Source organism: Nyctereutes procyonoides, unplaced genomic scaffold, assembly GCF_905146905.1.
Source record: "Nyctereutes procyonoides isolate TBG_1078 unplaced genomic scaffold, NYPRO_anot_genome, whole genome shotgun sequence".
In the NCBI taxonomy this organism is placed as follows: domain Eukaryota; kingdom Metazoa; phylum Chordata; class Mammalia; order Carnivora; family Canidae; genus Nyctereutes; species Nyctereutes procyonoides.
This window is the reverse complement of record NW_026575133.1, coordinates 18,164,869-18,191,184: the sequence shown is the minus strand read 5'-3', so window position 1 is coordinate 18,191,184 and position 26,316 is coordinate 18,164,869. Positions and strand designations below refer to the sequence as shown.

Sequence of the window (26,316 nt, the reverse complement as noted above, 5' to 3'; positions counted from 1 at the left end):
ATGAATAATTAAGTAAAACTTTAAAAGAATAAGTAAATAAAAATAAATCAATTAAAAATTTTAATTAAAAAAAATTTTTTTAAATTTTTTTTTAAAAAAGAAAGTGGTGCCTGGTTGGCTCAGTTGGTGGAGCATGTGACTCTTGATCTTGGGGCTGTGAGGTCAAGTCCCACCTTGGGTGTACAGACTACGTAAAAATAAAATCTTTAAAAAAAGAAAAGCATCCATAAACTGTCTTAAGTTTCTCCAGGCATCAAATACTGTAAACAACTTAATGCAGTTATCAAAGACTATTAAGTATTAGCCATATTAAAAACTCACCGGCTAGATTTCAAAACTGTTCTGTGGTATGGCATAAAACTGACATTCACATTCAATTCTGTCCCCAGGTAAAGTATTTATTTGTCTCCTTCCCTCCCTTCACTGCTCTTAGAATTTTTCTGTTCTTTTAAACAAACACTGTCAGGAGTCTGACTTTAAAAAATAAGCCAGGGCGGCCCATGTGGCTCAGCGGTTTAGCGCCACCTTTCAGCACAGGGCCTGATCTCGGAAATTTGGGATCGAGTCCCATGTCGGGCTCGCTGCATGGAGCCTGCTTCTCCCTCTGCCTGTGTCTCTGCCTCTCTCTCTCTCTGCCTGTCTCTCATGAATAAATAAGATCTTAAAAAAAAACAAAAAAGCCAGTGCAAGAAAAGATAGTGGAAGGATACCATGATTACTAAGCATTTTTTAAAGAATGATTTGAGAAGATCTGAATGAAGACATAAAGCTTTCAGTGTCTGTTAGTCTTATTTCCAGCTTTTGATACTCTTTCCAATAGATTCACTATATTATTAAGTATAAAATATTATTACTATAATATTACAACATAGTTCTAAAATTTTAACACATTAAAACTAGACACACTGAAATTCAGTATTTGGGGTTTTCATATTTATATATGACTATATATATTTCATATTCAATAATTACAAAAATATATACTTCTTTAGGTCTCACAGTGGAAATTATAGTGCTTCTTTTTCACTTAGAAGGAAATTTATTTAAACTTTTTATTCTAATACATACATGCTACATTTGATTTTATTAAAAAATATTAAGCAAAAACTAATGTGCTTTGAATTATCATTGTAACAGCAGAATAGAAATTAAAGGATAACATGGAATACTGTATTCAGATTTCAATATCAACACAGCAAGATAGTCTTAACCTCAGTGTGACCTGGATGCTCAAGTTAAACACAAACGAAAGACCAGAACCTACTAGACTCAAAGAGCTTACAAGAACTCAAGAGATTTCCTCTAACACCTAGCGGTCCATAAAGACAGATCTCAGATGGGTATTCTCTTCATACTGCTTTTTAAACAGATGCAGCTCATGACAGATATGATGAGGATTTTTCCATGAAAAATTTTCATTCTGTTGAAACATGTTAAAACAATTACTGGTGGCACTTTCGTGATGCAAAACTTCCAAATCTGGACAGCCAATGCCACCTCCTTCCTGACTACTGCTAAAGAAATGCCATTGCTGAGAATACTGCAATACTTCATAACTTAGCAATACATTTTCAAAATAAATATCTACCTCTGCCAATGTCTCTTTTTCTGACTTAACGTCTCAGGCATTTCTGGTTTGTGCTGTTCATTCTGCAACTAAACATACACAATTTTTTAGCTGATACCTACTATATATATGCAGGTATTATCTCACCAATGAAACTCCAACGTCCTAAAAGGAAAAAGCAGCTTTTCTTCTTATATAATGTACACAATTACAGAGACACTCAAGATATTCTTGCTGAATTAGCTGAGGAATAATAGAATCTCAAGGTCAAAGGGCATTTAAAAGTCACCTAGGCCAATCATTCATCTGATGTTTGAATTACTGGACAGAAAGCCTACGCAGCAAGTTTTTTCTTTTTTAAGATTTTATCTATTGATTGATGAGAGACAGAGACATAGGCAGAGGGAGAAGCAGGCTCCCTTCCAGGAATCTGATGCAGGACTCGATCCCAGGACCCTGGGATCACGACCTAAGCAGACACTCAAACACTGAGCCACCCAGGCGTTCCTGTAGCAAGTTGTTTTAAGATAAAAATGAATGTAATATTTTAGAATGAAACATGATTATTTTTTATCATATGATTATTATATTCACTACATGAGTATGTAGTGAAGCATGCTGGCTTATCTCTAAAATATGGTATTAGTCCAATCCAAATAATAATCAATAATAATAATAATAATAATAATAATAAAGACTCTAGGTGAGCCTGGGTGGCACAGCTGGGAAAGCATCTGACTCTTGGTTTCCACTCAGGTCATGATCTCAGAGTTGTGAGATAAAGCCCCGTGTCGGGCTCTATACCCTGAGGTTATCTGCTTGAGATTTTATTTCTCCCTCTGGCCCTCCCCGACTTGTGCATACTCTTTTTCAATAAGTAAATGTCTCTCTTAAAAAAAAAAAAAAAGACTATCTCCAAAGGATTTACAAAGAAATGACAAAATCTCTAAAGCAATTACATCCAATAACTATCCAAAAGACGTACATTTGGTAAAAGAAGATGGGTATGATAAAAGTGTCACAGGACTTGGGTAATTATTCTTTGTTTAGGAACTAATAAACCATCAATGTGGCAGTATTCATTTGAAATTAATTTTAAAAAGTCATTCTCACAATAACGTAATATATGCAAGATCATGTCACACATTATTATTTGCTTAATATTTGTTGACTCTACTTACATCACGATAGCTGGCATTTAACTGAACTGTATGGTTAAAAGCAATATTCCACCAGGATAGAGTAACCGTTCCTGGACAAGCTCTACCCCTAAAAGCAGCTTTTCAATTGAAAAAAATATATAGTGCAGAACTGTTTTCGAACATTAGACAACAGATAGCAAAGACTGTAATCTCTGAAAGAAGGGAAAGAAACAGGTAAGCCTTTCTGAGGATCATTTGCTTCACTCAGAAATGCTTTCTGGACCATGGTACAAGGAGGAAAATCCCAAAAGAGCACTGTGATCTTGCCAGACTCAGGAGATAGATAAAGATGAGCAAGAGAGGAGAAAGGATAGCAAATGCAAAACTGCCAGAGACCACCCAGTCTCCATGCAGAGACCGCTCCCTCTCCCTTAAACCAATCTCTTTTGCTATGTTTCTGGAGTGTACTTCCCCTTTGCTAAATAAAACCTTTGGTGCTTTAATTCTCCAGCAAGTCCCTCAACTGAATTTTTTCCTTCAAGAAGACAGGAACCAAGAAACTTTACAGTCCATCAACTAGTAACAATCTCATTGATAAAAATCAGAAATTGGGGAAGCAGCAGGTGGAATTTGAGAGAAACACACAGAGAAAGAGATGTCTAGAGGGGTCCACTTGAGACTGGCTAAATTCCATACTGCATATAATACAGTGAGTTGCCACATAGTTAACCAAAGAACTACGACTAAAGCTCTTACAAGGTGGGAAGATGTGTGAATTCCAACCATCAGCATGAAGAAAGTTGGCTGAATACCCAGGGTATTTGACAGAGGCCCCAGAAAAGCCACATCTGAGGAGTAGGGCTAATGGAGACCTGGAAAAATATCTACTTTGGATCCCCCCTCACAAGGAATCTACACAAAAGTGACTTGAATTAGTGAGTTTAGCAAGGCTAAAAGAAATAAAACCAATATTTAAAAATTAACTCCATTTTTCTATATTAAGAATGAATGATCAGAAACTGACATTTTTAAAATTCAATTTATAATAGCATCAAAAAATATGAAGGACTTAGGGATTTCATATACAAACCAAGTGAAAGATCTACATACTGAAAACTATAAAAATATGTTTGATATTATTTCAAAATAAAAAGATCATAAAGGAATAGTATAAACAACTTTACACTAGTAAGTTTGGAAATTTAGATGAAATGAACAAATTCTTAGGGTAAAAATTATCTAGAATGACACAAGAAGTAAGAGATATTGTATGATATTTAATAGAGAAAGCCATGATTAAAAACCTTCCTAACAAAGAAAACTCCAGATGTCAGATGTCCACCAGTAAAAATTCTACCAAACGTTAGAAGAAGAAAGACATTCTAGAGGAAAAAAGAAAGCGAACACTTCCCAACCCATTTTATGAGGTCAGCATAACTCTGATATTAAAACCAGTCAAGGACATTAACAGGAAGGAAAAATAGAAGGTAATCTCAGAAACAAAGATGCAAAAATCCTAAACCAAATACTGGCAAACTAAATTCAACAATTCATGTAAAGGATAACATATTATCATCAATTTGGGCTTACTTTAGAAATGTAAGGTTAGTTAATTATTTGAAAAAGGAGAAAAATCAACTGATATTAGGAAAGTATTCAATGAAATTCAGTGTCTGCTCATGATTTAAGACAATACAACAGTTTTTTAACTGGTCACCAAAAGAATTGGACTAATCACAAAGGAAAAGATTTGATAAAGTAAACTAAATAAATTAAAACTAAAACCTTCAGGTTGCGTGGGTGGCTCAGCAGTTGAGCATCTGCCTTCGGCTAAGGGCGTGATCCTGAGGTCCTGGGATTGAGTCCCACAAGGGGCTCCCTGCAGGGAACCTGCTTCTCCCTCTGCCTATGTCTCTGCCTCTCTATGTCTCTCATGAATAAATAAGTAAAAAAAAAAACAAAAACGTTTAAATAAAAAAAATAAAGACATAAAACTAAAAGTTTCTGTTTTCTAAGATAAAATTAAGAGAGATAAAAGCCACAGAATAGAATAAAATATACATAAGACATATAACAAAAGAGCATCCATTGTATACAAAGATCTCATACAAATCATTGTTTTGTTTTGTTTTTTTTAAAGATTTTATTTATTTATTCATGAGACACACAGAGAGAGGCAGAGACCTAGGCAGAGGAAGAAGCAGGCCCCATGCTGGGAACCCAATGTGGGACTCGATCTTGGGTCTCCAAGATCACACCCTGAGCCGAAGGCGGCGCTAAACCGCTGAGCCACGCGGACTGCCCCAAATCATTTTTTTTAAAAAGGTGACTCAATACAGAAAGAAAATCAAAAACAAAAGCAAAAAGAATGGGCAAGAGACCTGGACAATACACAAAAGAATATGGCTAAGAAGCCAAAACACATATGATTAAGTGCTAAATCTCATTAATAATCAAATGAAATCATAATAAAATACCACTACACACTTAACAAAATGGCCAACATTAAAAACACTGTTAATACCATGTGTTGTCCAAGTCAGTGGAACTCATTTACTGTTGGTGAAAATGCAAAGTTATACAACTGCTTTGAAAACTGTTGACTATTTTCCATATAATAGGATTACCTCATTACTCAGCAATTCTACCTGGGGGTATATCCAAAAGAAATTAGTACATGTGTCTACCAAAACACAGGTACAAAATACACATAGCAGCTTTCTTCATAAAGCCTCAAACTGGGGTCAAATGTGTATCAACAGAAGAATACTATATATGGATTAGGGCTTGAAAGGTGTCTCTAGGAATCTTCTATTTCTTGACATGACTGGTAGTTGCAGGGAGGTTTGCTTTGCGATAGTTCACTGAGCTATAAATTTAAGTTTCATTCACTTTTTATTTTTGTAATACTTTATAATAAAAAGGTTTAAATACAAACAAAAGGCACTATAAGATGACTGATTCCCCAGCTTCACAGCAGCCCTACTAAAAAGTGTGCTCTATTTGTTTAAATCACAGTTCGAGACTCAATTCAACTTGTCAGCTTCCTCCAGGAAGTGTATGCAGCCAAAGCACAGACCAAAGAGGAGCCACTCCCACTAGATATTAGCTACATCCACTCGAGAAGACCTTGGTAAGTTCCTATCTTGGGATCAGGGGGTTTGCAGTGTTTAGAACAGAGGATAAGCATAAGATACACTTTTTTTTTTTCCACATTTTTTTGCCTTCCAGTAGAAAAGCCACAAAAGAGACTGAAAAACCTATTCTTATTGCAGAAGCAGTCAGGCCTTCCCAGAAGCTTGGTCCACATCTAAGAGCCTGGGAAGCCATGGCCTTCGTATCCTGAGCTCAGTGAAGAGCAGATGAGCACAATGAAGCCAAGTGTTCACAGAAATCCAAGCAACTGTGCCTGAGACTTAAGACCTAGACGTGGATGAGAAAAGAGCAGCAGAAGGTAGGAAGATGCTTTGCCTTTTGTATGACTTAGCTGCAGTCATCTTTGCCATATTTCTATTGCCTGCCTTATTTATTCACACACTATACTTTATTCTACGTGCCGTGAAAGAGAATAAAAGGAAGGGTCCTATAAATATGGTTTGAGCTTTGAGTCTCCTGAGCCAGACTCATTTTTTTTATTCTTCTGAGCTTTCAGGTATCTGAAACAATGGCTAAAAATAGCGTTTGTCTAGATAGAACAAAAATGACGTAAGAGCATTCATTTGCCATTTACTGCATCCTGTCTTAGTCACCATACCCATATGTCAGTTATCCTCAACAGGTCAATTAAGAACTGCATTTTTTTATTGTTACCACTAGTGACCAGGTGGGGTGGCAACACCAGCAGCATTTCATAGTTGAGGACCAGAAATGCTGGGTGTCCTACAATTTGAAGGATGGGATAGCACGATGAAGTGTTCTGTGTGCTACATAACTTCTGGATGTCTGCCAGATATTCATGTGGGTTTATAATCCCCTGAGTCCAGAATCTAAGTCCATTTTCCATTTAAACACAAAGTATTTTTTGTGCTGTTTTCCATATACTGAATTTTCTAATACTGCATCACCAATACAACATACCTGCATCAGTCTGCCTTTGTACTTATGGCATTCACATTTGTGTCAACATCTAACTACTAAGTTATGACTTTTAGTGCAGTAATAGTCATGTATTTACATAGCAACATACTTAATTCGTTATAAAATCCTTAATTTGTTCCTTATATTGTTTATTGTATTTTAGTGACTTTTTCCCTAATGTGTAGGTAGGAGAGAGTATCTCTGAATTTTAGTTCAAGACAGTGAAGAAGCATTGTAAAATATTGATTAGAGGTCTCGGTATTGGGTCTTAGAGAGTTGAGAACATAGGTCCTAGTTCTCCATTAGACAGAAGCTCCTTAAGGATACAGGTTAGGTCTCATACTTATTAATCTTCCCCTTGGTACCTGCTATAGCAGTTGAAATCAATGACCAACATTTGTTAATTTAGTAAAATTACATAGAAAACTCATGTTAATAAGCAAAATTCTCTGAGCTTTTATTTTTTGGAACTACAAACACTATTCAATAAACAATAAGAAGGTCTCCCTTCCCGTTCTGAAGAAAGTTACTTGGTTTCTCCATGACTTATTTCAACATATAATACGATGATTTTAATAAACTAAGTTTTCTTTAAAGTAAGATTACAAATTGCACAATACAGAATTTTTTAAAATTCCAAAATGCCTATTAAGAGCCAGAAGGAAGGGAATGTTTAAATATAGGTGACTCCTGAACAAAGGGATTAAGGGGCACAGAACCCCCATAAAGTAAAAAATCCATGTGTAACTTTTGACTCCCTCCAAAACGTAAATACTAATAGCCTGCTGTTGACTAAAAGCCTTGCCAAGAACATAAACAGATGATTAACATGTATTTTGTATATTATATATATATTTAATACTTTATTCTAACAGTAAAGTAAGCTAGAAAAAAGATGTTACTAAGAAAATCATAAGGAAAGGGCACCTGGGTGGCTCATTCAGTTAAGCGACTGACTCTTGATTTCACCTCAGGCCATGATCTCAGGGTCATGAGATTGAGCCCTGCATGGAGCTCTACACTCAGCTTGGAGTCTGCTTGAGATTCTCTCTCTCCTTCTGCCCCTCCCCCTGCCCACAAGCACACACTCTCTAAATAAATAAAATCTTAAAAAAAAAATCATAAGGAAAACACATTTACATTTTTAATACCATACTGTATTTGTTTTAAAAATTCATGCATAAGTGGACCCACACAAGAAAAATTTGTGCTATTCATGGGTCAACTGTATTTTCATCACCTTGGTCTTCTTCTAGTATCCCTACTCAGTAAATTATCATCACATAACCAACTTTAAAACCTAGAAACCTAGATCTTGGTTGTCAATGTCCTCTCCCTCACTACTTTATCGTATCAAGAAGTCTTACCAATTTTACTTCCTCACCATTCTTCTAATTATATAGGTACTGGCATATACTTTAGTATTTCTGGAAATCTCTGACATCCTCCAATTGTCCTATGCCTTTCTAATCTCTCAAAAGCTTTTTATTGAAAATTATGGTTGGGTTACTATTAAGTGAGGGTCTGCTATTATTTCTAATAATAATAGTTTCAAAGCTAATTTAATACCTATTTTTTAACACCATAAATCAGTGATTTATCTTTTGATTATATTGCTTGATTAATCAACTAAGACACTAAGTTACATATAAATGTTAACAAGACAAGCGAAGCTACTATGACCAAGGAGAAGACTGGTCTTAGTACTAGGGCAATATGGAATATATATTAAGGACACTCAACACAAAAACATAGGAAAGCCAGATGTTGGGCTGGCTAAATAAAAAGAGGTAACATTAAACATAGGCCAAAAAAACAAAACAACCCAAAACAACAACAACAAAAAAGCCTACAAAAATAATTCACAATTGATGACATAATAATGTAGGTGAACTGACTACAGAGAATGGCAACCACTGTATTATGAATAGTATCACACCCTGACAGTTGCTAGGAAACCACTTCATTTATCTATCCTTACAGTAGTAAAAGAAGGAATGGTAGAAAAATCAAGGTGGGCCCCAGTGAGTTCTGTTTTACTTCCAGAGAAATAGTTTTCCCTCTGTCATGTTTTTTTACATACACCAAAAGCACAGAAACAAGATTAGTTGTAAAGCACTAAACCTGATACACTTCAAAAGCTAAGAAATAATTGTTAAAAGAAATAAGTAAATAAACAATGATAAGACACAGGTAAAATCCCTAATTCCTAGCTATATGTGTTTTTTTGGCAAGAGAATTCTTTGGAAGAACTCTGAATATTAAAACAATTGATCAGAAGAAAAGAGGCAGTTATGATAAATCTTTTTTAACAAACTCACACCAAGTAAGTAAAAATGTGGTCAATAACTTGCAATCCCATTAACCCAAGGAAATATACTAAAAACTGTAACAATCACTGTTAATATTCAGTAAGAGATTTTACAATTCTGATTTCACAGAAACTTTCTCTAAATGTTAAAAAGAGAACTACATTAGATGAACATCATACCGTAAGGTTTTTCTTCTGTTACTTTCCCAGTAGAGTCCAGTGTGTCAGTAGCTTTCCCCAGTTCTCCAATGGCAATATACCTCTAGAGGAAGAGAAACAAACAAGAAAAATAGGTCGTAAGGTAAAGGAAAACTGTTATAGATGTCTAAAAGTTTTTACAGAATTTTACTAATACTGCCAACTTGACACAAAATAAAGGCAAAAATAAGAGATTGCAGCTGTTTTATTAATTTTTGATATATAGTAAGTGAGGAGCACTCACAAACTTCCCACACCAGCCAATATGACAAAGAAAAGCCTTATTTTATTGACAATTATGACTTATAAACACAGTTATTACAAAGGAATTTTTTTTTTAAAGATTTTATTTATTTGTTCATGAGAGAGGCAGAGGGAGAAGCGGCTCCCTGGTGGGGGCCTAATGTGGGACTTGATCCCAGGACCCTGGGATCACAACCTGAGCCAAAGGCAGACACTCACTGAGCCACCCAGGCATCCCACAAAGAAATTTCTAAAACTAGTTTTATACTAGGCAGTTTTGATTCTGAAGGAAAAAGTCAAATATACTTATGAAGTGCAAAGAATGGTACAATAAATCTCTAAATGGCCATCACAACATTCAACAATCTTACCACCCACATAATTAAAATTAATTTAAAAATAAATAAGTTTACTATTTCTTACATGAAATACTAAGACTAATTTCATTAACTTGATTAGATAATTAAGCAAAAGCTAAATATATTGAAAGTGAGTCAAACTAGCACAGAGGTAGTGTACTTAATAGTACATGTGTTTTCTTAATAATAAAGAGAAATAGCTACTTCTTGAGCTCTCTGAAAGGAAAAAAGTCACTTCTAAGAACTGATCATTTATTCATAAGCAAAGAATTAAGAGCATTCATAGTTAACCAAGGACTATTTTACTTCGTACCTCAGGGCACACTTGTGTAATATATTCTTTTTTTTTTTCAAGATTTATTTTTTTGAGAGAGAATGAACACACACAGGTGGGGAGAGGAGCAGATTCCCCGACGCTGAGCACAGAGCTCAATGTGGGGCTCAATCTCAAGACCCTAAGATCATGACCTGGGCTGAAATCATGAATCCAACGCTCAAATGACTGAGCCTCACCCAGGTGCCCCTCAAAATAATTTTTTTAAACAATGGAAAACAGGAGGGAATGTTCCAATGTATTTGAATTAACTTTTAAGAATTTCATTGGTATTGTCAGACAAATACCATATGATTTCACTCATATGTAGAATTTAAGAAACAAAACAAATGAACAAAGAAAAAAGAGACAAACCAAGAAACAGACTCTTAACTAGAAAGGACAAACTGAAGGTGACTAGAGGGGAGTTGGGTGGGGGGATGGGAGAAATGGGTGATGGGGATTCAGAGTACACTTGTGATGAGCACTGAGTAATGTGCAGAATTGCTGAATTACTATATTGTCCACATGAAACTAATATAACACTATATGCTAACTGTAATGGAATTAAAATAAAATTTTAAAAGTTCCCTGCAAAATTCCATTAGTATTAACAAAAATTAGTTTCTTGTAACTAAACATTCAGTCTCATTACTCAAGATGCTCCATTCCTGCCTCCATATTTTGGAACAATCGAGCAGGATTAAGCATACTATAGAGAGAAGTACAAACAGCAGGGTGAATGGGAAGAGTGTGGACTCAAAGGTTTGAATCCTGACTCCATCACATGAGTAAAGTAAGCTAAGGCAGTCTTTCCTGCTAGATCCTTGTTGTCCTTATCTTAAGACAGAGATGATGATAGTACCTCAGGAGGGCAGAGTTGAGAACACAGTACCTGGCCATGGTAAGCAACACTGAACAACACTATTATCATCATTATTATTTTAAAAAAAATACGGAAAGACTCACAGTAACAGTGGTTAGAGTAACTCAGCTAGTTAGAGTGACTTTCCAGGAAAATGCTCTGATTTTTGCCTTAATCATCTGTCTCACTGCATGAGAAAAAACCTGCAATCATGTTTACTGTGCCTTGGAAATGTATGAGCTATTCTATGTAACAAGTTTTAACCAGGAACCTTTTAATCTTGGAACATGCTTTCTGTGTGCAATGCTCATTTTAGTCTCTCGACTTCAGGGGTTCTTGCACATATACTTCCCTAGCCTTGAGCTTCCTCTCTTCTCTAAGAATCAAATCCTACACCCTGTTCATCTTTCAAAACCACCCTATTAATTCATCTCAACTTCCAAACACCACCTGCCAGAATAGTTGAGTAGGTGCCCAATAGAAGTTCCTTACATAAGAAGAATGAAAGCCTGTATCAAACCCATATCACGTATTCATTCATTCACTAGTGTGTTCATTCATTCAATCATGTTTCTTAAGGACTGTGAATGTACAAAGTACATTCTAGGAGGTGCTTGTGAGAAAGATAAATATTGATCCTTATCTTCTCCAATTACAAACTGTTAGCTTGGATTTCGCACTGCTCTTCTATTGTTTCTTACTAGATGGAAACACAGTATAGCTACTTAATAAAAAGTTGTGGATAGAATTATATCCATGTTGGGGAAGTTCTTATCTGTGCAATTTTCCACATTTCACCATAGTTTGGGACATGCAGATTGTATCCACCAAGTTTCAAATCCTTTCAGGTTCTGCGCTCACAACTGTGAGCTACCTACTGGATTCTTTTTAAGGGAAATAATACCTAAATAGCAATTCTCAGACATTGTGGTTTTAGACCCCTATATACACCTGAAAGTTATTTAGAAACCTTAGCACCACAAGTTTTTTTTCATGAGGTTTATCTGTTGATACTTATCTGTTAGAAATTAAAACTCAAAAATGTGTAAAACACGGATACACAAGCACACATCCCATTAACTATCAGAGCCATGCTATCACCCAAGTAACCTCTGAAAAACTCCACAATATGCTTATCAGATTGCAAAGCTACAAAAACAGTTTTGACTTCAACAGACCCCTCAAAAGCCTCAGAAGTCCCTGGACCATACTTTGTGAGAAATACAAAGGACTGCTGATCTAAATCATAGCTGTTTTCTAGATCTCCCTTGTCTTGGCATCTAGTGATAATTTTTTAATTCTAGTCAATGGTCCCAAAGCTACTAAGAAAAATCCACCCAGATCGGTAAGCCTCCAAGAGAAACAAAACCTCACCACCAAGAAGATATGGGTTAGAGGAAAAAAAAAAAAACAAAAACATAGGAATACACACACACACACGCTACCATTTTATCCTATGGGGTCTTAAGTATTTCTGTTTACTGTCCTAAATTCTACACAGAGATGGGTTGCATACCTGGTAATTCTGAATTCTATTAAGGTATTCACTACAACATAATTTAACTACAACAAAACAAAAAGAGGTTCTACAGAATTCTTAAAGAAGTTTCCGGTGAATTGTGTGCTCTTTGGGATTCACAGTTTCTCTCTGATACTAGTAGTATGTACTCTCTACTTCACTCATCTTTAAGCTCCCTGAACTCCTGAGCAAGCTCAACAGCTCTAAGAGCAAATTGGATTCTGTACTCTTCAGTATAAAGGAAAATGTTTTTATATTACAGAAAGATACATAATCATCTTCATCTCAACTAGGCAACTGCTTTTTCCAAGATTTGATTTGAAAGTTTGTGATTCAGAGTTTCACAAACAAAGGAATATTATTTACAACTAGGAAGAACCTTTTTTTTTAAACTTACCAAACCAAGACCACGTGACCTCGAATGTCTTCATTAAAAAGGAACAACTCTACAGATAGTAAGTGTAAGCCCTTCAAATTTTCAATATAGTACTTATGAAATGTATGAATATTAATAGAGTGTAAAGACAAGGTACAAATTAGACTAGCCTCTGGAGAAAATGACAGAAATGTGCAAGTCCTGGAGAGTGGGCTTATATTTCACAGGAGTAATATTCAAGTCCCATTTCAGAGTTGACATTGACTGGTTAACCTAAAAATGCTACTGTATACTTGGCGGAAGGTTCAATGGGAGGGATACAAAGCTGCTTTCTGAGGAAATGTTGGCTTTGCCTACAGGTACCATTTTAGTTTATTTCCACAGAGACAGGGGAGTAGCCTTACATCTGGAAAATGCTATTAGTCTTTATATGGCATCAGTGATTTCATAATAGGACATCAACCCTTCCATCTGCTCATGTGGTTTCTAAAGCACATATAAGTAACTGACTTTAATCAGCAATCTAGGAAACTAATAAAGGTAGCACTACAAAACCTCATCAAAGTTTGTTACTTCTAAGGACATCTGCTATCCATCTTCTGCTCAGTGATTAGCGCAAAGTCTAATTTAGAGAGGCTAGTAGAGGGACCATGCAACCACTGCCGCCTTCTAGGAATTTAGATCAAGTTAGGCCAAAAGGACACATTAGCCTAACTTCTCTCAGAATTATCTTACCTAATACATCTTTAAAAAAAAAAAAAAATATATATATATATATATATATTTATATATATGATATATAACATATATATATATGTTATCACTTGCTTTCCTTTGCTGGTGTGTTTATTTTAATTTTTTTTTAAGATTTTATTTATTTATTCATGAGAGACACAGAGAGAGAGGGGCAGAGACATAGGCAGAGAAGCAGACTCCATGCAGGGAGCCTGATGTGGGACTCGATCCCGGGACTCCAGGATTACGCCCTGGGCCAAAGGCAGGCACTCAACTGCTGAGCCACCCAGGTGTCCCTTACCCAATACACCTTATTTAGATCCACTTCTGTATCTGTTGTAAAACTATTTTTGAGAACCACTGTCTGTCATGCAATATCCCTCACGGTAAGAAATTTCTTCCTCACTTTAATGCCCAAAGAAACTTTGCTGCTTAAAGAAATGACAGGTAATGCTTCCTGCTTCTCATGAGTACCATGTTTTGCCTCGGCTACCAGAAATCACAGATATGAAAAAGAAATGAAATTAATTGCGCTCAAGATTTCTAACAGAACTTGCTTAGATAAAATAAATGTCAGTGTCTATGGCATATGTAGTAAGAGAGATCCAATAGGCCTAGAGATCTGGGAATACATGAAACCCTTGGCAACGGTAATATTACTGATCCTTGAATAATATACGTTTGAACTATGTGGGTCCACTTATATGCAATTTTTTATTGTATAGCACTGTATGTATTATCTCTTCCTTATGATTTTCTTAATATCACTTCCTTTTATCCAGTTTACTTTAAGAATACAGTATAAAATACAAATAACATACAAAGTATATATTAATCGACTCCTTCTGATGTAATGCTTCTGGTCAACAGTAGGCTATTGGTAGTTAAACTTTTAGGAAATCAAAGTTATATGGTGATTTTTGACTATGTAGGGGGTCAGTACCCCTAATCCCTGCATTGTTCAAGGGTCAACAAGAGGATTTATCAATCAACTTCTGTACACATGGTATAATACAGAAAACCTAGATGCTTTTTATACACATTATATATACATGTAATACAAAAGAGCACATAGTGAAAAAAAATGACTCAAGAGAAACATGTTCATTGGCAAAACAAAAAGTACTACAAGACAGGAGAGGAAGTAATGAAGAACACAGAGAGGGACTCTTGATCACACACTGATGTGAATCAGAAGGAAGGCAAGAAAGGAAGTGAGCAGTTTCAATGGTCTTTGGTCTTCAAAGAATAAGAGCAAAATAATCTGATGGCATAAAAATTTTATTTAAAAAGTCACTCATTAATGGACAGTGGCTGTATGAAGTGGCATTATATTGAAATGAATTCTAAGGATATTTCTTGATTCAGCAGGAAAGAGTGTTAGGCCGTGTTCAATTAGCAATGTCTCTAATCAGGACTGGATGGTAAAGGAAAGATGTACTGTGATACGGCTGTAATGTGAACATCAAATATTTGCCATCCAACAGCTAAATAATTCTACTCTTGAGGCAACTCCACCCTACACATACTGTAAGTCTAATTTTTCTAGTAGCATTGTAATAAAAATAAAATTTGGTTGTAAAAGTATAAAGTAGAAAAGAGCAAACATTAGGGCCAATGGTAGGTCTGTGCCTAGTTAAGAGGCTGCAATTTTTCTTTTTTCTTTTTTTTAAGATTTTATTTATTCATGAGAGACACAGAATGAGAGGCAGAGACACAAGGCAGAGGGAGAAGCTTGCTCCCCCCACAGGGAGGCCAATGTGGGATTGGATCCCAGGGCCCCAGGATCATGCCCTAAGCCCAAGGCAGATGCTCAACCCCTGAACCACCCAGGCATCCCTAATTTTTCTTAATGAAGTAGAAGGAAAAATATCAAGAGTACATTGTACACAGGGTTAAGGCTCTTTGATGAAATTTTTGTTTGTTTTTTCAAGATTTTATTTGAGAGAGAGAGTGCACATGTGCATATGAGTTGGGGGGAGGGGCAAAGGGAGAAGGAAAAGCAGACTCCCCATTAAGCAGGGAGGTCCATACCAGGTTCATCCCAAGACCCTGGGGTCATGATCTGAGCCAAAGGCAGACGCTTAACCAACTGAGCTGCTCAAGTGCCCCTGAAATTTTTGTTTTTTTAGACATGTATGTGTATATAGGATCACGATGTAAAATTAATTTCTCACTATAGGCCTTGATCAAAAAATTTTTGAAAGCCATCTCAAAGATTCACTCCAGAGCTAAAGACAAAATCTATTTTTAAAAATTCATTAAAAATTTTTAACTGCTTTTGATAAAAATGTAGTATTCCACATACTTAAATTTAAATGAGTTAATTTTTAACAGATACCTAATCTAAAATTAAAAGTGTAAGAAAAAGAAATAGCTAACAAGATAAAAATGGCTATTTTTGAAATGTGAAGCACCCAAGAACTAGGTTTCTGTAATAAGATGCACCTGGGATTTTCTATTTAGGATACAGTCATCCGAGGATCAGTGATTTCACTGTATGACATTCAGCTTTCCTAGCTGAATACCAAAATGGTTCATGATAAATAAAGCTTAAACCAGAGCCAATGATGTATTCACATTTCCGGTCATATTTCTGGAAATATGCCTGGAATTTATATGTAAAACTTTTCAATAGTGTGTTGGATTTGTGGTTTTGGGAGAAGGGGAAAGGTGAATAATGAATATTCCAATGAATGCAACATCATTTATCTTGGAGTAAGAGAGCAAATCCTTAATGCAAATATATCTTTTTTGTTATTATTATAAAAGTGATTTATTCATTGTAAAGATTTTGAAAAATACTAAATAATGTGAAAAAGAAACTAAACATCATCCATAATCCTGCATCAATATAACCATATATTGTAGAGTTAAGAAACAAATATTAAGCAAATGGCAAAATCCTGTACCAGAGACAAAATCTAAATTACGTGTAATTATTTAAGCAGAAGGTACAAATTAGCAAAACAGTCAAACTCTGCCATTTAACACAATTTTTGTTTTAAAATTTTTTTATTTTTCAACACCAACATCTTAAGGATTACACAGCTAGACACACTGAAATTTTTCCATTTATCTAAGGTATAAAGATCCTTTCCAACTGAAAGACACAGGTTTCTATTCCAGTTGATAACTAAAATGGGATGTCAAAGACAATATGTTCTCGAGGGCTTTTTATTTTAAGAAAAGCTTACTTAGACCACTGCCACTCAAAGTGTGCTCCACGAGCCAGTATCCATGATGAGATAAGCTCAGAAAATGAGCGTGCTTAGAAACCTATTTAGCAATTTGATGTTGCCAGAGGATTTAAATTCTATTTTATAAAAGTCATCAGGCTGCAATAAACTGGAAGGTTTTTTTCCAATGGTCTTTGACCATCTACATATTTTAAGAAACAATTTAGACAAATTCACTTTACAACTATTCATATCCCACTTAGAGTTAGGGTTTTAAAACAAATAAAAAGTCCAGGAACTTGCTAAAATTCTTCTCTACCTAGAGGCTTATTAATCTTCCTGCATAGGCATTTTCGCTGATCCCTAGCCCCAACTATTATAACCAGCATCTCACTGCTAATTAGAATACAGACAAGATTGTCTCTTTTAGAGCCACAAGAGAGCCTAAAGGGGATCAAATCATTCTTCCTAAGGAAAAACTGAGAAGCCCAGAGAGGTTAACCCCTTTGACACACTGACCTCTGTTTCATGCTCCTTCTATCGTTGTTCTTTGCAGGAGGGTTCCCACTGAATGCCTGAAGCTACCCACAGATTTACAAACTCTCCCTGCCTCTGTGTAAACCTTCCTTTCCCTACTCATCAAGTGCCTCAAAAAGTGTTTTTTGATTTAGCCAAGGTTACTAATGAATGACAGATGAATGACATAACTTATCATCATCTCCTAGAAAGCTTCACTTGTCTTTAATAAACATTTTGTAACTGTTGAACAAAGCAGTTTTTTTATTTATTTTTTTTTTTTGCTGAAAAGTGTATGGGTTACAAAATGGTATTGTTCTTTTTTTTTTAATGGTTTTGTTTTTATAAAAATTCCAAGGTTTAAAAAAAATCTACCAACAGAATTTATGATCTGTTAAGTTCTCTTTCATCTAAGAAATACATAAAAAGACAATATAATTTTTTAAAATTATAAGCACTGCAGAGTTTCTGATTCCATAAATCAATTTGTTAAGAATTTCCAATTTATAGTTTCACTATTTTGAATCTCAGATATCATGACAGACCTAATTAATACTTGGAATAACACCTGTAAATGCAACATACACAGTTTTTTAATTGATTAAAATCCAAAACATAGGTCATTAAGAAAAATATTCAAGAGAAAATAAAAAGTATTCCAGTGTTCTTACCTTGGACCCTGACAACATACCGGTCAACATTTTTGTTCCCCTTCCAATTCCAACCACTGTAAATCAAAGAAAGAGATATTATGACATTCTATTCTGAAAACTAGATTTTTGAATTATCTATATACTTTGGTCATAATTTCCTGGCACATGTAATAAAAAGTTGAAAGAACATATATTTAGCATAACAAGAGGGCTCCTATCACTCCTATCAGTTGAACTTGTCCTGTAACTTAGAAATTCTGAAGAGATGTGAGGGACATTCTTTTTTCTCACAAAGTGTTAAACATGATAGAAACCTCAATCCAGACCACTACATAATGAAAAGTTTTAGAACAATCTCAGAGGAATCCCTGTAATCTTATATGAGGATCAGTGAAAAATACATGGTACAATTTAACCACAGTATGATAAACCCTTTTGATAGAGTTTATTATCAACAAAGTAAAAGTCCTCATCATAGCTAGTGAACCATTTACTGATGATCAGTGTCCAGGAGTATACAATCAAGAAAACAGAAATGTAACAGATCAACCAAACACTGAGGAAGAACACAGGGTAAAAGGAGAGCTGGGAGAGAATGTAAAGTCACACAGACTATACATTAAGTACAACACACAACCCATGTATTAAGTATCTCTTCAATTTCAAACATCATTTACCCTTACGACAACACATTTCCCCACATGAGAATGAAAGTTTATAATCATTTCTTCAGTTAACAGAAAGCAAATTTTTATAATAATTGAAGTATTTCTCATCCATGGGTATAATTTTGTAAAACAACACAGTATAAACACCACAATTCAGAAATTACAAGAAAAAAAAAAGAAATGATTGAGCAGCTGAAAGAATTATCATGAATATTTATAGCAGATATCATTCATTGAGCTTACCATGTATCAAATTCTACTCTAAATGCTTTCCATTTATTAGCTCATTTAATCCTTATAACAAGCCTAAAAAATAATACCTATTTTAAAGATGAGAAAACTGAGACTAAGAACTTTGCCCAGCATCTCACAACTAGTATATGGTGGAGTTAAAATTCAGACTAGGCTGTCTAATAGTAGACCCCTCTTCCTTTTCATCCTTCTACCACCTTACTCATCTAGGCTTTTTTCCCACTGCCATAAGCCTAAATTAGCCTAAATCACTATCAACCTGACTGTTCTACATTCTATCCCTTTCTCTTCCAATTCATACCATTTTATAACCATTTCTGATTATCTGTACTGCACACTACAAAGCAGTACAGTCTTCAATAGGGTCCCAATGACCACAGCACCAACTCTTTAGTGTTCAAAATCCATCCTGTGAAATCCAGCTCAAATCTCAACCCCTACATAAAGCCATCCCAAACCCTCTCTAAGCTTCTATGATAGATCATATTAGTTCAAAGACTAAGATAAAAAAATTGCCTTTAGTATCCTCTGTTGAGCATCATATTATGTAAATGATAGCTGCTGCTGTCCAGGGAAAACTCTGTATAGTAATAACAAAGATCTAATGCAATTTCATCCCATTCAAGAATCCCCAGCCTTGGGCAGCCCAGATGGCTCAGTGGTTTAGCGCCGCCTTCAGCCCAGGGCGTGATCCTGGAGACCAGGATAGAGTCCCACATCAGGCTCCCTGCATGCAGCTTGCCTCTCCCTCTGCCTCTGTCTGTGTGTGTGTGTGTCTCATGAATAAATAAAAATCTTTAAAAAAAAAAAAAAAAAAAAGAATCCCCAGTCAATATTTCTGGAGCAGCTACTATGCACACAGTCCCAAGAACAATACTTTTCATGGAACAGAACATTTCCTGATTTGAAAGAGTTTATAATCTCACAGGGAAAATAAAATATAGATAAGGGAAATTACAAGTGCTCAAAATAAATGGTGCATGAATCAATGAGTAAATAATGCTAGATAGCAATAAGATAGTATATGATTAAGAGTCAAAATGAACACAGAATTGTTGCAGGAGGTCAAACAAGGGAGTACTCTGAACCACTAGAGGCCAGGTAATGCTTCATTCAAGCATTTCAAACAGAGCTTGAGACAGGCGTTAAAGGAGGTTTAGAATTTGAAATAGAGAAGAGAAAAGCATGTTCTAAAAAAGCAACAAACTGCATAGATTCTCAGGATGAGCATAGTGGGTTTATCAACCAGAGTATAGGTGTCTTAGAATAGACTGACATGTTTGACTTTATCATGGTTGGAATGCTGATTTCTCTGCTAGGTCAGTGATGCAGAATGACAGTTTGAAATAGAAGGCATTTTAAAGTTACCCAACTTAACTTTCTCATTTTATATCCAAGAAAACCAAGGCCCATTGAAGTTAGGTGATTAGTGAAAACAGAATTCTAGGAAGTCTACTACAAAAGTGGTATGTAGAAAGATTATCTGGAGTTGAGGCCCACCCAACCAGTAGCTTTTCATTCAAGGGACAGTTTATTTGACAGAATTTTTACTCAGGTTTTTCTCAATCATTCAACATTCAATCACTTAAGTACTTATTCAGTACTTATTATACAGGCACAGGAACAAGTAAGACCTGGTTTCAGCCCTACTGTGAGTTAACAAAAGAAAGAATAGAATGTAAAGTTTTACATTAACATAAAAAAGCAAGGTGCACAGGCTGTATAGGAAGAGAGCGTTTCCACCAAATCTGGAAAAGGTCAGTAGGATTTCTAATAATAAAGAGATGAGCAGTTTGTCCAAAAGAAAGGCATGAGCAGAGACACAACACTTTGAAAAGTGGAAAGAATTGAGAGCATGAATGAATAACAGGATTTGCCATGCACCGTCTCACGATTATTTATTCATTTATTTTAAAGATTTTATTTATTTATTCATGAGGAGAGAGAGAGAGAGAGGGGCAGAGACACAGGGAAAGAGAAGCAGACTCCATGCAGGGAGCCTGATGTGGGACTCAATCCTGGGTCTCCAGGATCACACCCTGGGCTGAAGGCGGCACTAAACCACTGAGCCACCCGGGCTGCCCTATTTATTTATATTTTAATATTTTTTTAAGATTTTATTTATTTATTCATAAGAGGCAGAGAGAGAGAGAGAGAGAGGCAGAGACACAGGCAGAGGGATAAGCAGGCTCCATGCAGGGAGCCCAATGTGGGACTTGATCCCGGGTCTCCAAGATCACTGAGCCACTGGGGCTGCCCCATATTTTAATATTCTTAAGAGTTTATTATGAATCAGTTTCACAGACAACAAGGAAATAAAAGGACTATGCAGAGCCTGACGGGAAACAGACAAGGAGCTGAGGAGGGCCAAGATGAGTCTAAGGCCTTGGTGAGCGCATTTCTGGGGGAGGGGGCCCTAAAAGGGAAACCAAACAATCCTGTGAGACTCTGAGAACAACGGCATAACAAACATGTCTGTGGTAATCGGGCCCACGCCTCTGTGGAGCTACTTCCATAACTCTGTGGGCCAAGGGTCGAAGGAGGCCTCGCTGCCCGGGGAAGGGGGCTGCACCCCTGGCAGGAACATGCCCATCCCTATCGGAGTTCCTCAACTGGAAGGAATCCCCATCAGAGGGCCCATGGGAGGCCTCATGCCAGGTGGTGGGCCCATCATGCCTGGAGGCGGGGTTCCCTGGCCCATAGGTGGGGGAGGACCCCCAAGGCCAGGTGGGTACTGGATCGGGGCCTCTGCAATGCTGGCGGTGGCAGCAGCTGCAGCAGCAGCCACAGTGCCTCTTCCCTGCAGGGTCATCACCTGCTGGGATGGTCCATCAACCCCTCCGACTGGCCCTCAAGTCTTGCAGGAGCCTGGGGCATCGGAACACCAGCTGGAATTCCTCTGCCAACAGCCCTGCCGATCCCTGGGTCCCCAGCAGCTCCAGCAAGTGGCACTTGGGCAATGCCCATATCTTTGGGAGGAGGTCCCTCTACCATCATCGAGACCAGGTTCTCCCCCCGGAAATAGCACCAGACCGAGGACTTGCTTCTCTTCTCTTTCTGCTTGTTTTGACTTCTTTGGCTTGATCTTCCTGAACTCATCACAGTCACAGAGGATCAAATTCATATGCTTGTCAAAAGCCTTGAAGGTGCCAATGAAGATCCGGCCATCTTGTAGGATGCACCTCATCCTATAATCGATGTGTTGCAGCATCTTGCTGCTCTTTCCCACAGTCATGGTGGTGGTTCTGATGGCTCCAATTCCCCTCACAATACCACTCTCTTTCTCTATCTCCCAAATTTTCTGTGCTTAAATATTTCTCTGTAAAAAACTGTCTCCAAACCTATCCAAATGCCCCAGTATTCTATTCTCAAATCATAAGACAGACTTTTTTATTTTTTTTTATTTTTTTATTTTTTTATTTTTTTTTTTTTTACTTATTTATGATAGGCACACAGTTAGAGAGAGAGAGGCAGAGACACAGGCAGAGGGAGAAGCAGGCTTCATACACTGGGAGCCCGACGTGGGATTCGATCCCGGGTCTCCAGGATCGCGCCCTGGGCCAAAGGCAGGCGCTAAACCTCTGCGCCACCCAGGGATCCCAAGACAGACTTTTTTAAATGAGGAAAGCCACTTTGGAACAGGCAAGGGTATGATACATGTAATTCCAAAGCTTTTGCAGTTAGAAGTTTCTATTGCCATTTACCTAATTCTCCAACACCCTTGCAATCATCTTGAAAGATGATTAATTCCATTAATAGAATTATAAACCCAAATTTCAGATTATATCTTAAATTGTCAGCTAAATTCTTGAATCTGTACCATTAATATTGCACAGGAAAACTCCAGCAAAAACAGTCTACATGTTGAAAGTAAAAGTATATTTTTTTGCACACAGGTTCAGTTTTTTAAAAAATGCCTTTATAAAGCACTTAACAGAGTATAGCATATATCTGTGTATTATAGATCTTTCTTTCATATTTCAATAAACCTACTGAGAGTTATAGTAGATATTACCCTTTCAAGAGATAAACAAGTGGAGATTCAGAGAGGTTATTTATAGACTTTCCCAGGCTGTATTTGGTAAATAAAGCAGCTAGTTCACAAACTCATGAGGATGATAACACAGTGTTTATTCTACGATAGAGCAAAAATCAAATTCTAATGGTCTCCAGAACTACTAATTTAAATAACAAATACTCTTTATTCTGTGACAAAATACCTACATTTAAAAAAATTTTTTTCCTCATCAGGAACTACAGGTATTAGAAGAAAAATTAATAAATTTGACATATGCACAGATTATATCATCATAAAGTCCCTGGGTGATAAATACAAATTAAGCCTCCAAATAGGAAATTATTTCCAATGCATTTTCTTCCACCCATACAAATCTTAGTCAAATGCCAGGCTTTCATAAGACTAAAATGTAAATTTCAACAAAATCCCTTAGCTGTAGGGTAAAAAATAAACTTATTTATTCATCGCCTTGAATATCACTATTTTCTGCATACCAATGAATAAAAACCACCAGAAACTAATACAATTGGTCTATATGTAAATCAACAGCAGACCTTATCCTGTCTCCTCTTATATTTTTGGTGCTGTGCCTTGGAAAACAGTAGAACAGAATGGTTACCACAAATAGGCTTCAACTTAAGGACTGCTGAACTAATAAAAACTGAAGTCACTTTTAGGACCAATAGCAAAGAATACTGTGACTGCTAGGTAACCCTGCAATGGGCAGGGGAGGAGGGCAGGAGGCCCAGGTACTTGCCACACCAAGTTAGGGCAGAAGCTCTAGAACTGAGCAGATCTGGCTCAAAACCCTGACCCTGCTACAAACTATGACAATGCACTCTCTTTGAGTCTTCATTTCTTCTTCTGTAAGATTAGGAATAATAACACCTACCTTATAGATTTAAAAAGAAGACTTAAGTATATAAGTCATGCATGTCCTAATTGAAAGACTTCACACTTAGCAAGTTGCTCATTAAATGATTATCATTAGTTACAGTAGGAAACAATAACTTTAAGTTGTCAGAATTTGCCTATTCAAGTTCTCTAATTCGGGAAAATGGATTTCCTTGTGTTTTTTTTTAACTTATTTAAATCTTCGGTAAAAATATTTTTCCTGTAATCTTAGAAAGTGCAAAATCAAACATTATTTCTAACTTTCTTGAAAAACAGAATTTTCTTCACCAACATTATCCTTTTCTTCCAAATAAGCACTCATTTCCTTTGGATAGCTTAGACCAGGTTTGTATCTAATGTTTGTATCAAATTTTTTTAGCGCTAATAAAATGGATTGGACACTGTAGCACAGTATTTTATAAACCATGAATCACAACCTATTAGAGCATCATGAAATCAATTTAGTGGATTATCAACATTAAAAAAAATGAAATAGAATAAATTACCAAACACCAGACCATGTAAAAAGTAAGTATTGTCCTACAGAAGTTTGTTTCTAGGATGTGGAAACAAGAAACCCAACATATGTACTTCTGAGACTATAGATAGAGTTATATAAAAAGATTGTAAAACATACCCTAGCCTTTGGATACACACTTTAGCAATCTGCAAACTTTAGAACCTCTACCAGAGACGACGACGACGACGACAACGAAGAAGAAGAAGAAGAAGAAGAAGAAGAAGAAGAAGAAGAAGAAGGAAGAAGAAGGAAGAAGAAGAAGAAGAGGAGGAGGAGGAGGAGGAGGGAGGGAGGGAGGAGGAGGGAGGAGGAAGGAGGAGGAAGGAGGAGGAAGGAGGAGGAAGGAGGAGGAAGGAGGAGGAAGGAGGAGGAAGGAGGAGGAAGGAGGAGGAAGGAGGAGGAAGGAGGAGGAAGGAGGAGGAGGGAGGGAAGAGAGGGAGGAGGAGGGAGGAGGGGAAGAAAAAAGGATAAATGCTTTTTCTCTTATCAATCAATTCCACCAATCTGCCTCCACAAGCAATAATGCTCACTATATCTTCCAAAGAAAGTGTTACTTTCTCTCAGGAACCATACGGCTCACTTTCTCAAGAGGGCTGATCTCAGAGATTAAATTTGATATAGGCAAAAATAAGAGTCAAATATCTTGTCAGGAATCCCTAACACCAAGATTCATACACAGTGAAGACTTACCACAGTGACATAGTAATGTTACATAGCAAGATCATAATGGAAAAAACACCAGTGAAATCCACACACAGGCTTTCTTATTTTCTCTTCTCCTATGACAGAGGACACTTGAGCATGCTCCTTTCTCTAAAATGTAAAAAGCAGCAACACATGGGCAATGCTCCTACTCAGGGAAGTCCATCAGAAATTCAGTTCTCAAAGTTCCTAATTGGAGAGGCTGAAGATGATTACTCAGGCACACCTGCCTAAGTGGGACTGCAAAATTTCAGACTTCTAAAAGGAAAGCAGGTGGTCACCATACACCACACTGTTCACACCAAGAGCCAAGGCACAGCAAACCAGTCAAAAGATAGAGAAGGGTGGGAACACTCTCAAAATCCAAATTTCCAGGTGCCTGCCAAGGGCAAGCCATGCAAGCAGGCCTTTCTAAAAATAGTGATTTCAGACCTACTGCATTAACTCTTTTCTTTACAGACACAAACCCTTTTTCAAAGCCCTATCTACACACACAAGTGACTATTTCTAATAGCTTTGTATATCTTGTGCCATTCTAAGGGCTTCTTTAGAAGATGGCATTATAAATCCATGGAGATCTGAAATACTCCAAAGTAGACTGAAAACAGCATGGCTTTATCTGTTCTCAATATTTCTTTCTATAATAAGTGATAGTTACATCAAGCTTCCATTCATATTTCTTACCCAGAACTCCTCGGGCTGCACTGTCTAGTGTCCCTCCATGTCCAATTTTCAAAGTCTGCTTTTTCCTTTTGGTCCATTCTGGAGAAGGCATTCCAGCTTCTATGAGAGTAATTGGGATGAGAAATGGCAATTAGTAGACAAATGAAGTAAGATCTCCATAAATATAGGAGGGATGGAATATTCAAAACAAAAAATATTGTACAAAGTTAACAGATTAAGATAACATTACTAGCAAAGAACAGACTTAAAAATGTGCAGACACTCCCTAAATTACAAAGAAATAGTATTCCAAAATTAGTTATTTAGAAACTAGAATTCATTTTCTAACAGGAAAAAAAAAAGTTTTTTTACACATTGAGCAAATATCTAGGCTAGCCCTGAAAACCCTAAAAATTCCTAGTAGTAGTGGATGTCAGGGAATAATGAAAAGAAGTTAGTTTTTATAGCTAGTTTTAAAAGTTCTTGACTTCATTTCTAATTCTCTATTTCCTGGTATTCTTTGCTGGTACCCCCCAGCTACCTAAT

The 26,316-nt window shown here is 36.5% G+C and overlaps 1 protein-coding gene and 1 pseudogene across 1 annotated transcript in view; both read right to left on the bottom strand.

Annotated features, from left to right (window-relative positions):
• Nucleotides 1–26,316, bottom strand: part of TRUB1 (TruB pseudouridine synthase family member 1) — a 38,206-nt gene that overhangs the window by 8,351 nt on the left and 3,539 nt on the right. The window contains exons 2-4 of the mRNA XM_055300158.1: nucleotides 25,792–25,890; nucleotides 18,072–18,127; nucleotides 9,278–9,359 (exon numbers count right to left, since the gene is read on the bottom strand). Of these exons, the coding sequence (XP_055156133.1) occupies nucleotides 9,278–9,359; nucleotides 18,072–18,127; nucleotides 25,792–25,890 (237 nt within the window). The remainder of the gene's footprint in view (nucleotides 1–9,277; nucleotides 9,360–18,071; nucleotides 18,128–25,791; nucleotides 25,891–26,316) is intronic.
• LOC129493716 (small nuclear ribonucleoprotein-associated proteins B and B'-like) lies at nucleotides 21,352–22,208 on the bottom strand (annotated as a pseudogene).